General features: G+C 48.9%; 1 protein-coding gene across 1 annotated transcript in view; it reads left to right on the top strand.

Annotated features, from left to right (window-relative positions):
- Csmd2 (CUB and Sushi multiple domains 2) overlaps nt 1–4,118 on the top strand; it is a 551,269-nt gene extending 547,151 nt beyond the window's left edge. Inside the window, exons 68-71 of the mRNA XM_038333470.1 lie at nt 1,062–1,149; nt 2,568–2,706; nt 3,022–3,237; nt 4,023–4,118. Of these exons, the coding sequence (XP_038189398.1) occupies nt 1,062–1,149; nt 2,568–2,706; nt 3,022–3,181 (387 nt within the window). The 3' untranslated portion in view covers nt 3,182–3,237; nt 4,023–4,118. The remainder of the gene's footprint in view (nt 1–1,061; nt 1,150–2,567; nt 2,707–3,021; nt 3,238–4,022) is intronic.
- Nucleotides 4,119–12,915: the final 8,797 nt, after the last annotated feature.

The following is a 12,915-nucleotide window of genomic DNA, read 5'->3' as shown; positions in this document are numbered from 1 at the left end:
GCACCTGCAGTCAGTTCCCTGGCATGGCTAGGGTGTCTGGATGTCTCTTGGGGATCCAGTACCAGTCTTAGCAGCAGTTCAAAAGCTGAGAAGGGAAAATCGATTCAGCAGTGGTAGTGGGAGAGAAGGAACAAGTTGTCTCGACCATGCCAGAAGGATCGCCACACACAAAAAGACAAGGGTCAAAGGCGAGACCTGGAGTAGGGAGTGCAGGCCAGGGGACATTGAAGATCAAGGGGCCAGCAGCAACTGAAAACCTTTAGGGTCCCTTCTACTACCAGCCAGAGTCTGTCTAGGAGAGCAGATGAAGACAAAGTGCACCCCAAGGCTGGGACATGGGTTCAAGGGGTACACCTGCAGCACCCACAAGCATACTCCAGCTACTAAGATGACAGGTCACATTGGAACATCGTGAGGGTCAGGTCAGGTTATGTCCCAGCTACCTCAAAAAAATAACATCTTCTAGAACTGCCAGAAACTCTCCAAAATGTGTTCACTCTGCGGGGCTCATTTCCATCGTGGTTCTGTTGGCTCCGCAGCAATCCACAGGTCAGTTTTCATCACAGTAGTCAGAGTTCACATGTGCCCAAGGCCTCCTAAAGATGGCGTTGAGCTGAGGACATGACTGTGTCTGTCACTCAAGACCTCACGGCATGGCATACATACATTCTACAAATGAGAACGTAAGCACGGTGTGCTCTGAACAGTAGAAAGACAAGGACAGTGGCTCATGCCTCCAGTCCCAGTACTTGGCCAGCCTTGGCTCTACAGAAGTTTGAGACCTGCCTAGGCTACTTGAGATCCTGCCCCAAAATCCAGAAAAAGAAAGAGAAGGGGGGAAAAAAACAAACAAAAAAAAACCCTTTTTTTCTTTCTACTTCACATCTAGTAGGGGGTCCCTGCTTTGTCAGCTGAGGCAAACATATCAGCTATGCTCTGGTCTGGCAGGAGCTCCAGATTGTTCTAGCATGCCTTTCATCTCTCTGCCTCTCAACCCTTCTCTCTCCCTTCCCGTCCCCATCCCTCCATCCCTCTCTCCCTCCCCGCCTCGGCCCTCACAGGTCTCCTCGGAGTCTTCCGGAGGCACCTTCGTCTACCAAGGTTCTGTCAAGGGCCCAGGCTTTGGGCAGTTCGGCTTTCAGAGACTTGGTAACTAGCATGTGTCCTGGGAGTGTGAGCTCAGGGGGCAGGGGAGAAGCTGTGCTCTGGGGAGAGAAGGAAACTGGTGAATTTCTCCACCTAAGAAAGGATTTCTTAGGCTCATCGGGATCTTGAATACCTCTAAGACTCAGAAAAGTTGTGGTATCTCTCCAAAAACAGACCCTACACCTGACCTTCAGCCCTGGGCTGCTGTACCTGCCACTGAGTGCCACAGGCGTCAGCCCTACCCATAAGACTAGGGAGTCCCTTAAGCACCCCTACATGAGCCATCAGGGTATCCTTCCCTGTAATGTCATTTTTTCCTTAGCATTTTCCCAGGAGGCTGGGATTGTCCTTATGTCACAGACAAGAAACCCAAGCACTAAGGCACCTTCTCCTGTCTGTCCCTCTCAGACTGGGATTCTGCAGGCTTGGAAGCACTCAAAGAAACATCCTCATTCCATACAGAGGCCCTGACCCAGAGATTCCGGACCTAGCTTCTCAGAGACAGTAAAGGAAGAACCAGGAGGCCATCATGTGTCCTTGAAAGCCACCTCTGTAGCCCACACACCATGACCTCCCACCCCCAGGGCCCTGCCTACCAGGCAACCCAACACCTTCTCCGGCAGCTCTTACCTCCATCCAGAATGTTCTCTCTTCAGTCAGCTCAGATAGACTTGTGGTGCCCCTTCCTCTCTCTTCCCCCACACAGTCATCTCAACTTTGCCCTCAAGGGATCCAACACTCAGCAGCCCTTACAGCTTCTGAGATGGTCCCAGAACCCTCAGTTAAGCACGGCGAAGACCCCAACAAAGTTCTACAGCCAGCTCCCTGTCTCTCGTTGATCCCTAGTTCCTCAGTTAGGTGGCCCTTCATAAGGAGTCAATGGTGTGGGCTGTGAGCCTTAATACCTCACCCCAGCCCTGGCAATTCAGCCGCATTGTTTCAGTGTGATGCATATACATACATACGTACATACATACATACACACACACACACACACACACACACACACACACATCAGGGCTTCATCTGATGAAAGTTTTCATCTGGTCAGGCTTTGATGGCCAAGAAAAGTGTAGAAACCTCCAAAGAACTGCATCCTTCGAAGGCCATGCTGACAGATAGGATTTCAGGTTCATCTGCCTGCTGTCTGCCCTGGGGTCCCTGGGGAGAGATGGGAAGTCAGCCCCAGGCACAGTCCTCAGGACACAAAGTGACCAGCACAGGCAAATTCCCATTGGCCTCCAGGGAGCAGAGAGTGTGAGGCAGGCAGCTGAGGTCTGGGCCCGGCTGAACTAGAGCACATGACAGTACCTGGTGCTTTGCTGGGGGGGGTGGGGGGGTGGGGGGTAGTGACCAGCAGGGAGCATCACCTCCCCGTGGGTGAGTGTACGACTTGACTTTTCCGCTTTGACACTTTGCAGACCTCAGGCTGTTGGAGTCAGATCCCGAGTCCATTGGCCGCCATTTTGCTTCCAACAGCAGCTCAGTGGCCGCTGCCATCCTGGTGCCTTTCATCGCCCTCATCATCGCGGGCTTCGTGCTCTATCTCTACAAGCACAGGTACTATGAGAGCGGAGGTCAGGGAGAGCAGCTGTAAACCCCGCCCCCGTACCCTGACGTCAGAGGCCAGGGAGAGCAGCTGTAAACCCCGCCCCCGTACCCTGACGTCAGAGGCCCTGGAGAGCAGCTGTATACCCAGCCCTAGTACTCTAAAGGCAGAGAATGAGGAATGCAGCTGAGCACCTAGCCCGCCCCGACCCAGCCAGTACCTCCTGACTCAGAATGTAGCTTTCTAAAAGGGAGAAAGAAAACCTCTCCTCGCTTGCTCTGGATCCTGTGTCTCTTTAATTCAAGGTCACGGTCTCTTATTCCCAGGAGAAGACCCAAAGTTCCATTCAACGGCTATGCTGGCCACGAGAACACAAATGTTCGGGCCACATTTGAGAACCCCATGTACGACCGCAACATCCAACCCACAGACATCATGAGCAACGAGGCGGAGTTCACAGTCAGCACAGTGTGTACTGCAGTATAGCCCCCAGGCCTGGCTGCTACTGCCACCGCCGCCGAGAGTCCCGCCGCCAGCAGCCGGTGAGATTGGGGGCTGCAGGGTGGGAGACGGACTGGTGGCAGGGGACACAGGGACCTATTTATGCCTTAGTCCTGCATACATGGACCCACACACACACACACCACAGGCACAAAGAGCTGGCCACGTGTGTTAGGATCCTGATTGCTGATGAGAAAATTGAAATTAAGCACTTGAAAGTTAACTTGAACAAGACCACACCCCTAAGAAGAGTGGATCAGACTGTAACCCCCAGTTGGAAAGTTGAGCCACAGGGGTTAAGGGCCTGGAAGACAGCTCAGATGAAAGCTCTTACCACACAAATTGAGGGGGGAGGGATTCAGACCCTTAGCACTCAAAAAAGCCAGGTGGATGTGGCAACTGCCTCTAATCCCATTGTTTGTGAGGTAGAGACAGGGGTGTCTGGGGCAAGCTGGCTGTCAGACTTGCTGATGTGTAAAGATATCAAAGTTAACATCTGGCCTCCATACATATACATTCATGCATGAGCACCACACAATGTGTGCCCATGGGCATGCAAACATTCAAGCACACACACACACACACACACACACACACACACAGGCGGGTGGGCATAGTAAATGCTCGGCTATCATGCACTCCCTACCTGTCCCCATCCCCAGTTTGAGAAGACTAAAAACCAAAAGTAGAAGATGTACCCAACTGATGTCCTTCGTTCTTTCTTCCTGTTTGGCTTTGCTTCTTTGTCCCACCCACTTCTCTTCCCACCTCCCGCCCCCACCCCTTCCTCTCTTCTCCCAACCTGCTGTGGTCTATTGGTTCCCAGCTCCCCAGGGGGCAGGAAGGAGCTCCCCTGAGCGCAGTGCCCAGTGCCCATCTTCGTCTGTCCCTCCGCCTTCGTCTGCCACTACTGGGACTCAGGCCCTTGCTCGCCCGGCCACCATCTGTGCTCGCCACCCTGGAGAAGACTCCACTATGCCCTGGCTTGGTGCAGTAAAGGAAGAGGGATCGCAGATGGAGGAAGGCAGTTCATGGATTCAAATAACAGAGTAAATTATGGGTGTGCACCTGAGCACACACACAGCCTCTCCCTCACTGTGTCCTATGGAAGAGACCACAGAGGCTTTAAAAAGGGAAGTGTGTGTGTGTGTGTGTGAGAGAGAGAGAGAGAGAGAGAGAGAGAGAGAGAGAGAGAGAGAGAGAGGGAGGGAGGGAGGGAGGTTCCCTGGACACTGTTCCCCACAAACACAGAAGAAATGAGGGAGGCGGCGCCATTACCTCTCTAACCAACATGTCCCTATCCCATGTGTGGGGACACATCTCATAGGAGGTAGCATGCAGAAGCCACCTGTCTGCAGGGGTGGTTCCATTTGCACAACGACAGCAAGGATTACCTGGAAGAAAGGGGGGGCGGGAATCTTCAGATACAGTTTGGTGATCAATTCAACTTTCTTCAACCATAACGGCATTGAGTTCTAAACCCAGTGAATTCAAAAGTCATTTGGGTCCTGGTCACGTTTGGAAAAGAAGGGAAAAGCAGTGTCGGGGCTGGGGGATGGAACAGAAATCTGGCCCGGAAGCCCAGGGTCACATCCAGCTGTCAGCTGACCAAGAGAAGAGCAAAGACTCTGTGCACCAAACAGCACATGCTGGAAAGGACCAGAGCAAGGCAGCCCTGGCTCCCACAGGGTGGCGGCCATGCTTACTGATTTATTCTCTGTGCCTGACTCTACGTGGTATTTCTAGTTCTTAAAACACCACCAAAGCAGGACTTGCTACTCCCACTCAGAGGTCATGGAGGCATGAGCCACAGTGTACGAGCACAGCTGAGGCCAACGCGAATCTCTCTGACCGTGAGGTCTACTGCGCCTGCTGCCAAAAAACCCAGGGCTATGATGGGCACCAAAGACAGGAAGGCAGGGGAATTTCCACAAGAGGATGCTCATGTCTAATCAAGGCTTGGCTGTCTGTGCCCGGGCAGCACCAGGTCACGGACCCAGTACCCCAGCCTCCTGAATTGGTGCTTGCCTTTTGGCTTCCAACAGCCCACAACCATAGCAGAGGATCTGGCAGCTCCTTAGTCAAAAGAACTGAGTGAAAGTCACCCTCTCTCCAGCTCCTTGCTGGTGGCTCGGATTCATTTAGACCAATGGTTCTCAACGTGTGGGTCGAGACCCCTTTTGGGGTAGGATGATCCTGTCACAGGGGTCACCTAAGACCATCCTGCCTACCAGATAGTTACATTACAATTCACAACAATAGCCAACATTACAGTCCAGAAGTAGCAATGAAAATAATTTTATGGCTGGGGATCATCACAATGTGAAGAACTATATTAAAGGGGCACTGCATTAGGAAGGTTGAGAACCACTGATTTAGACAATGTCACTGTGTTTAGGGCATTAATGGACTCCATATGAGTGTGGTAGTGAGTTTAGGAACCAACATAACGACATTTAGAGTCACTTTCTCTGTCCTCGGGCAGGTCTCCATGAGTGTACACACTTGGTTTCATGGGGATTCTAGCCTCAGATGTTTATAGGGCATCTTGAGATGATAGACAGAAAGTGTGGGGGGAGAGGAGCAGAGCCACACAGTTCTCACCGCCCCCCTCCAAGGTTGGAACACTTAAAAGAGCTGGATGACAGTAGGCTGCAGTAAGGGGCCTCAATTTCCAGCAGATGCTTGAAGACTGCAAGGGTAGGCCCACTCCTGCCCACACACACTCTGGGACTCAGCATCCTTGCGCCAGGTGGAGAGGACCAGTCTAGACAAATTGGCTCATGCTCATTCTTTCCTGCCCCTGGTAAGGAACACAGGGGTTTCTTGGGCTCCCCCCCCTTCTTCCTCACAGCCAATCCAGTGTGCTCTCCCAGCCCTGCCCTACTCCCTCCCCTGTGTGTCCTTGGAAGGTCCCAGGAGACACTCCAGTAGCACCTGCTGTGTCTCTCCCTCTCTGGCCTTGGGCACTTTCTCTTCAATCCCAGAGGCTTGGAAGGGGACAAGGCAAATAAAGCCCTTCGCCCACCATCTGTACCCTCTACCTACCACCTCCATCCCATGAGGAAAAAAAAAAGCAAAACAAAAACAAAAAAAATCTTTTGTACAGAGATATATTTTTATTATACAAAGTTTGTACAGTACCAAAAAAAGACAGAAAAAAGGTGTACATTTTTTTCATTATTGTAGGTAAATGGTAGCGGAAGCCTTTTTTGTAAATGTAATAAAGTGTATAAATATGGTTTTCAGAAAGCATCACGTGCTGTAAATATGTAATCTACACCCCTTCTCGGCTTGTCTGCAGTATATGCATTTAATTTATCTGTCTCTGTATATGAGGCTTCCCCCTGGGGTTCTGCATTATGGTACTTTCCGGAATTTGAAAGCAATTTTAAATTTTTTGAATTCAAATAAAATATAAATTTTTGCATTGGTTTTCTTCCATTTTTATGACCTCTTTTGTGGCTGGGGGCAGGTGTTTCTTGGTGATGAGGAGATGGGAGTTGGGCTGAGACAGTGGAGGTCAAGATCCAAGGATTCCAGGATGTGGGTGAGAAAATAGAATGTCTATAGGAGAGAAAGGCCAATGGCAGGGGCCTTCCCCTAAAGGACAGGGAGCCTGGTGGGAATTAAGCAGCTGTCATTTGATGTAAAAAGTGCATTCAGGTTACCTTCAGCTTCCTGCTCTCCCATCATGCCTTACATCGGCACTGTACTTTAGTGCCCACTTCCCCTCTTCGGTGACCCAACTTTAAACCAACTTTCCCAGTTTCAGTGAAGGCATTTTGTCTGGGGCATAACATCTGGTATTTACCTGCTAGCCACTGGGGGACAGCTGGACAGACCCATCCCTGTAGTTGGACCCCCCTCAGCTTGGCAGGGTTCAGTCAGGAACTGTGCTGGGTGAAATAAGCCCCTATTGCCAAGGAGATGACTCAGAACAGAAACTTACCCGTTTATCAGAAGAACAGCAGGTGGTTTCTCACTGTCCCAAACACCAGGACAGGATAAGATTTCCATAAGTCTCAGGGCACAGAAAGACTGACAAGCCAAGCTACAGTGGCAGAGGGGGAAGACACAAGACCTCCACCACCCCTCTGCACTGAGGGAAGGGGTACCTGTTGTGGTCTGAATACAAAACATCCCCCATTGGCTCACGTGTTTGAACACTTGGTCCTTGGCTGCTGGTGCCATTTCAGAAGGTGGGCCTTCTGAAACTGAAGAGCTGCCTTGCAAGGAGGAGGAAGTCAGTGGGGGTGGCTTTGGGGTTGGCTAGAAGCTCACCAGTGTCCTCTGACTGCACTCACCTGCCTCCTTGGTTCCTGCTGTCCCCACCACTGTGAGCTGTATCCCTTCCAACTGTAAGCCAAAAGAAACCCTTCCCCCATGGAAGTTGCTCCCATGGATACTAGGTCACAGCAAAAAGAAAAATAACCAACACAGCACCCTTAAACTAAGAAATCATAAGCAAGAAAAAGCCACTGTGCCCCTCCCTCCACCAGAATCACCCATTACGCCTGGGCTAGGTCTGTACACTTCTTTTATCATGGACAAAATAGGGGCATCCACGTATCTTCCTAGTCTCTCTGAGCATAAAATGTAAGGGGTCAGTGAGGGGTGCCCCAGTAAAGGCGCTTGCTGCTCAAGCCTGACAACCCGAGTCTGGAATCCATGTGGAAAAGCCAGAGCCAGTACAGTATGCGTCTGTGATCCCAGCACTCCTACAGCAGGACGGGAGAAGGAACGGGAGACTCATCTGGCATCTCAAAGGCCAGCTAGCTGATTTGGAATACACGGGACAACCACAAGGAAGACACCAGCTCAAGAGGGTAGAAAGATCTGACTGCAGAAAGCTTTCCTCTCATCTCCACACCTGTGCATGGCAAGTACACATGTTCACTTGAACACACACAGATACACACAGACACACACACACACATCAGTAACAATGCATAAAACAGTGGTACAGCACAGCAAATAATTAAAATACTCCTCTAGAAATATATAAGGGGAGAATGCCTTTTGGAAGCATCTTAATGTTAATTAGATAAAATTAAGTACAAATATTAAGATACAGTACAGGGGCTCAGATCAATGGCTCCGAGTGAAGAACACTGACTGCTCTTGCAGAGGAACCCAGCTCAATTTCCACCCACATGACTGCTCACACCGTATGTCACGCCAGCCCTAGGGGACCCAGCATCCTCTTCTGGCCACTGAGGACACTGCTTGCATGTGGTACACAGACACACAAGCAGACACAACATGCGTACATATCAAATATTTCTTTTAATACAGCACAACTCAGAGATTCCAAAACTCAGATTAGAAATGGACAGACATCCTTCAGAAATGGAGAGCACACTAAAGGGGGATGACAGATATGGACCAAAAGCGCAATAAAGGTCCCACGGGAGAAATCAGAACATCCGCAAACACAGAAAGAAACAGAAACGTAAACATAGTGAGGAAGAAAGTGGGAGAAGGCAGACAAGCTGACACATGTGTGATGGGAATCCTGAAAGAAGAGACCTAAATAAATCAGGCAGAATTCATATTTAAAGATATATCTTAAAATGCTAGAACTAAAGAAGAGTTGGCCTACATGCCAAGAGATGTCACCAAGTTTCTGGGAAAAGAGAACTCTGAGTCTCATTTAAAAATAAGCCTGCTGTAAAAGGGAAGGCATTTTGTAGAGACCCGTGGTGGGAAGCTGCAAAAATCGTGCTTCTGTAGGGAACAAATGGGAGAGCCAAATAGTGGAGACACGGAAGCCGTTGCTTGGGAGAGAGGTGCTGTGAGGGTAAGGAAGGGGGCGGAGCGCAGATCCCTGTGCACCCATACCAGATCTCAATCGGGTGTGGACTTTTCTACGGGAACCAAGCCTCATGGGCTCAGTGGACAAGTTTTTACATGTCACTCATCCTTTAAGAGGCATAGCTTCCCTCTGTGAACATGAGACATACACAAAGAAGCAATAGAATCACCCTTCTCTGATAACGGCGCAAAGATACATGGGAACCCACACTGTGAATGGTGAGTGTGAGCTATGTTAAGATCCAAAAGAGGAGGAGAGGAAGAGGAGGGGAAAGAGAAAATGGGGAGGGAGGAAGAGGAGAAAGAGAAGGAAGGAAAAATAGGAAGAGGAGGGGAGGTTTTTTTTTTCTCTCTAGAAGTTTCTAGTTAGTAAATGAAGACTAGCATTCTAGAGCTGCCATCTGTAAACCTCACTAAAATAAATCCTGGCTGCAACCCAGCATGACAGCCGGTTTCCTCAGAAGGAAACACATACCTGTTAAAGTAAATCTGGCCAAGAACCCATGCTTGGGGCCCACAGGCCCCAGAGATGAACTATTATTCTGCTAAGCAGACCTAGTGTCAAATTGTCGTCTAAATCTCTATGTCCCTTCCTGGTTATGAGTTCTCAGACCTCATCAGAGAAATGGTTCAGCGCAGTGGATGGTGAATGAAGACACTCACAACCAGAAACTCAACTAATCAGAGTGCAGAAAATGTCAGAGGAGAGCTCAGTCACCAAGGGGACATCTGTGTCACACACACCCTCCAAGGCTCAGAAACCATTGCAGAAGAGGGGGCAGAAAGATGGTGAGAGCCAGAGGTTGGGGAGGACCGGAGTGAAGCTGTGACTTCTGCACTCAGGGACCTACTGCAGGTGTGGTTGCCTGCACAAGGTTAATTCAGTCAACAGCCTAGCATAGAGCAGCGGAGAAGCTCATGAGCCTCCGCTCCGTCCTGGTTAGTTCTTAGAGTCAACTATTCACAACCAGGAAGTCCCCTGGAAAAACAGACTCAATTGATGCATTGCCCAGATCAAACTGGTCCTGTGGCCCCGTCTCTGGGTGCATTGAAGGCTGAGTAATATTCCATTGTGTGTACGTACCACATTGTCTCTATCCCTCCACCTGTGGGTGGACACAGGTTATTGTCTACTGGCTATTTTGAACAGTGATGTGATACACACGTTAATCACATGTTTCTTTGACACTTTGAGTTTTGTTCCTTTGGAAATGGCAACCTGTAGTGAAGTAGCCAGGTCTTCTGGTGGTTGTGGTTTTAATTTTTTGAGGAAGCTCCCTACTGATTTCCAGAATGGCTGCACTCATTTCCATCCCTGCCAACCGTGTGCAGGTCTCCTGTTTCTTCACGTCCTAAGCATTCTCTCAAATCCTCTTGGTAGGGCTGGAGAGATGGCTCAGCAGTTAAGAGCACTGACAGCTCTTCCAGAGGACCTAGGTTCAATTCCCAGCACCCACATGGCCACTCACAACTGTCTGAAAATGCAGTTCCATGAGATCTGACACCTTCACACCAACGCACATAAAATAAAGTTAAATAAATCATTAAAATTTAAAAAAAAATCCTCTTGGTAGCAGTTGTCCTAACAAGTATGAGACAAGAAGCCTCCTCATGGTGGAACTTGACTTCCCCTAGTGATCAGAGGGCTTTCACATGTACACATCAGGGATAAACTATTTAAAGAGGAATTTCTCCAAAGAATATGGGGCCCATCCCCCATATAAATCATTCCAGGGGTGGAAGGAAGGAAAACTCCCCACAAACGTGAAACAATAAGCCAATGCCCAGGATTAAACACAAGCATAACAAGTGAACCTAATAAGATAAAAAATTTAAATAATATCCCAAATCAAATTCCACACAGTACCCAGTCTGTGCACTTCTGCAGGAGTACATTGTGGGAACAGAAAGAGGCTGTGGAATTTAGTAGCCTGAGAAGGGCCCTGGGCATCTCCGGCCCTTGTGTTTGTTTTATAAAGAAATAAATAACCTCACTTTAGAGAACATTAATTTCGACCATTACACTTTTTTAAAAAGTCTCAAAAGAACAAATATCTGTAACGCTGAGATAATCATATTAGGTTTGTGTTATTTAAGCCGGCACGTGATCACGCCACATGCACATTTGTGTTACACGTCTCTGCTAACTCTTCACTGTGGACTATTTATCGTATAGCTATTTGCCCTATCTGGTTGTTTTTATAAGCAGCCACATCAATACATCCTATTTCCACATTTTAAGTGGCTTCTTATTTTCCATGCCTGCCAGTGCTTTTTGTATCCAAACCCCTGTTATTGAACGTTTCCATTATTAAATGTTTTGCCATCATATTATTGCCATAAACAACCTCATAGAGTGATTGCTGGGCTTTGTTTAGGACCTAATTGGCTGTGAATGTATTTGGGTGACAATCTTCCTGACTGTGCTTTTTTTTCTCCTCTGGTCACAGTCAATTAGCATGAATATGCACAAAGAGCTTGCAGTTTTGGGATCCTTGAATGATAGACTGTGCCGGGCACACATGAAAACACAGAAGAAATGCGAGACTTTGTTCTTCTGGTAGCAAGATCTGAATTACGGGGCTGGAGAGATGGCTCAGAGGTTAAGAGAACTGACTGCTGTTCCGGAGGTCCTGAGTTCAATTCCCAGCAACCACATCATGGCTCACACCCATCTATAATGAGATCTGGTGACCAGAACACTATATACATAATAAATAAATTTTTAAAAAAAGAAAAAATAAATAATTTTTTAAAAAAAGATCTGAATTACGATGCCTGAGCTAGAGACAGAGTGAAGGGGAGGAGAGGAAGGTCCTGATGCATGCTTCTCTCTGCCGCAAAGAAGAGAAAATTCGCCGGGCGGTGGTGGCGCACGCCTTTAATCCCAGCACTCGGGAGGCAGAGGCAGGTGGATCTCTGAGTTCGAGGCCAGCCTGGTCTATAAGAGCTAGTTCCAGGACAGGCTCTAGAAACTACAGGGAAACCCTGTCTCGAAAAACCAAAAAAAAAAAAAAAAAAAAAAGAAGAGAAAATTCAGCTCAGACTAACGTGAGGAGACAGTGTGCTGACTTAGGAAAGCCAGACATCACCTTTGATTGAGATCAGTCTAGCTAGGACCTCCAACTTTGTCTCTCTGCTGTGTCGTGTGTGGCACTGGCTTTGTGAGAGGAACAAGTCCCCGAAACAACACCAGTGTGTTCTCGGAAAGACCAACCTGGTTCAGCACAGGCACTAAGAAATATCCGTGTGCTGGCAAACTGTAATGAGCATTAACATGGAGAGCAGAGGGTAGGGAGTGACCCAAGTTAGAGTGGGAGTTAGGTAGGGCCTGACTTTCTGTGAGCCGGATGATTTGCTTACAAAGGGTCCAGAGAGACCCAGCTTAATAGATTGCTTTACGTAACAGCCAGCTGCTATGCAAGGAAAGAGCATTCCAGTAGCAAGAAAGACATGTGTGGAGCCTGGCAAGGGCCCAGACAGTGGGAGGACCTGCCTGAAACACGGACAGAAGTAGGGAGAAGAGCATGTGGCAGGAGGCAAGGGCAAAATCACACAACTGAGACAGGAAGGGAAGGAAGGGCGGTGCCTTGCTTTACAATGTCAGAGCATGTAGAAGGCAGCTTTTGGAGCATGTGTTAAAGAGAACCCAAAATAGCAGTGGATGTATCAGTTCAGCAGCTGGATATGAGTGGGGGCAGCAACTGGGTATGGGTAGGGATGGTAAACACGGCTAGGGTGGAGGCAGCAGCGGTGAGATGGACAGAGATGGGTGGAGTGGAGATACCTTGGGGAGATTGATCTCACAGTACACAGAGACCGACTGGGTATAGAGACGATGGGAGAGAAGACTCAAAGGTGGCTGACAGATGTCTCACTGAGATGTCTGGATGGATGATATT

Source organism: Arvicola amphibius, chromosome 6 (genome assembly GCF_903992535.2).
Source record: "Arvicola amphibius chromosome 6, mArvAmp1.2, whole genome shotgun sequence".
Classification (NCBI taxonomy): Eukaryota; Metazoa; Chordata; class Mammalia; order Rodentia; family Cricetidae; genus Arvicola; species Arvicola amphibius.
The sequence above is the reverse complement of the archived record's forward strand: the minus strand, read 5'-3'. Positions and strand labels throughout refer to the sequence as shown.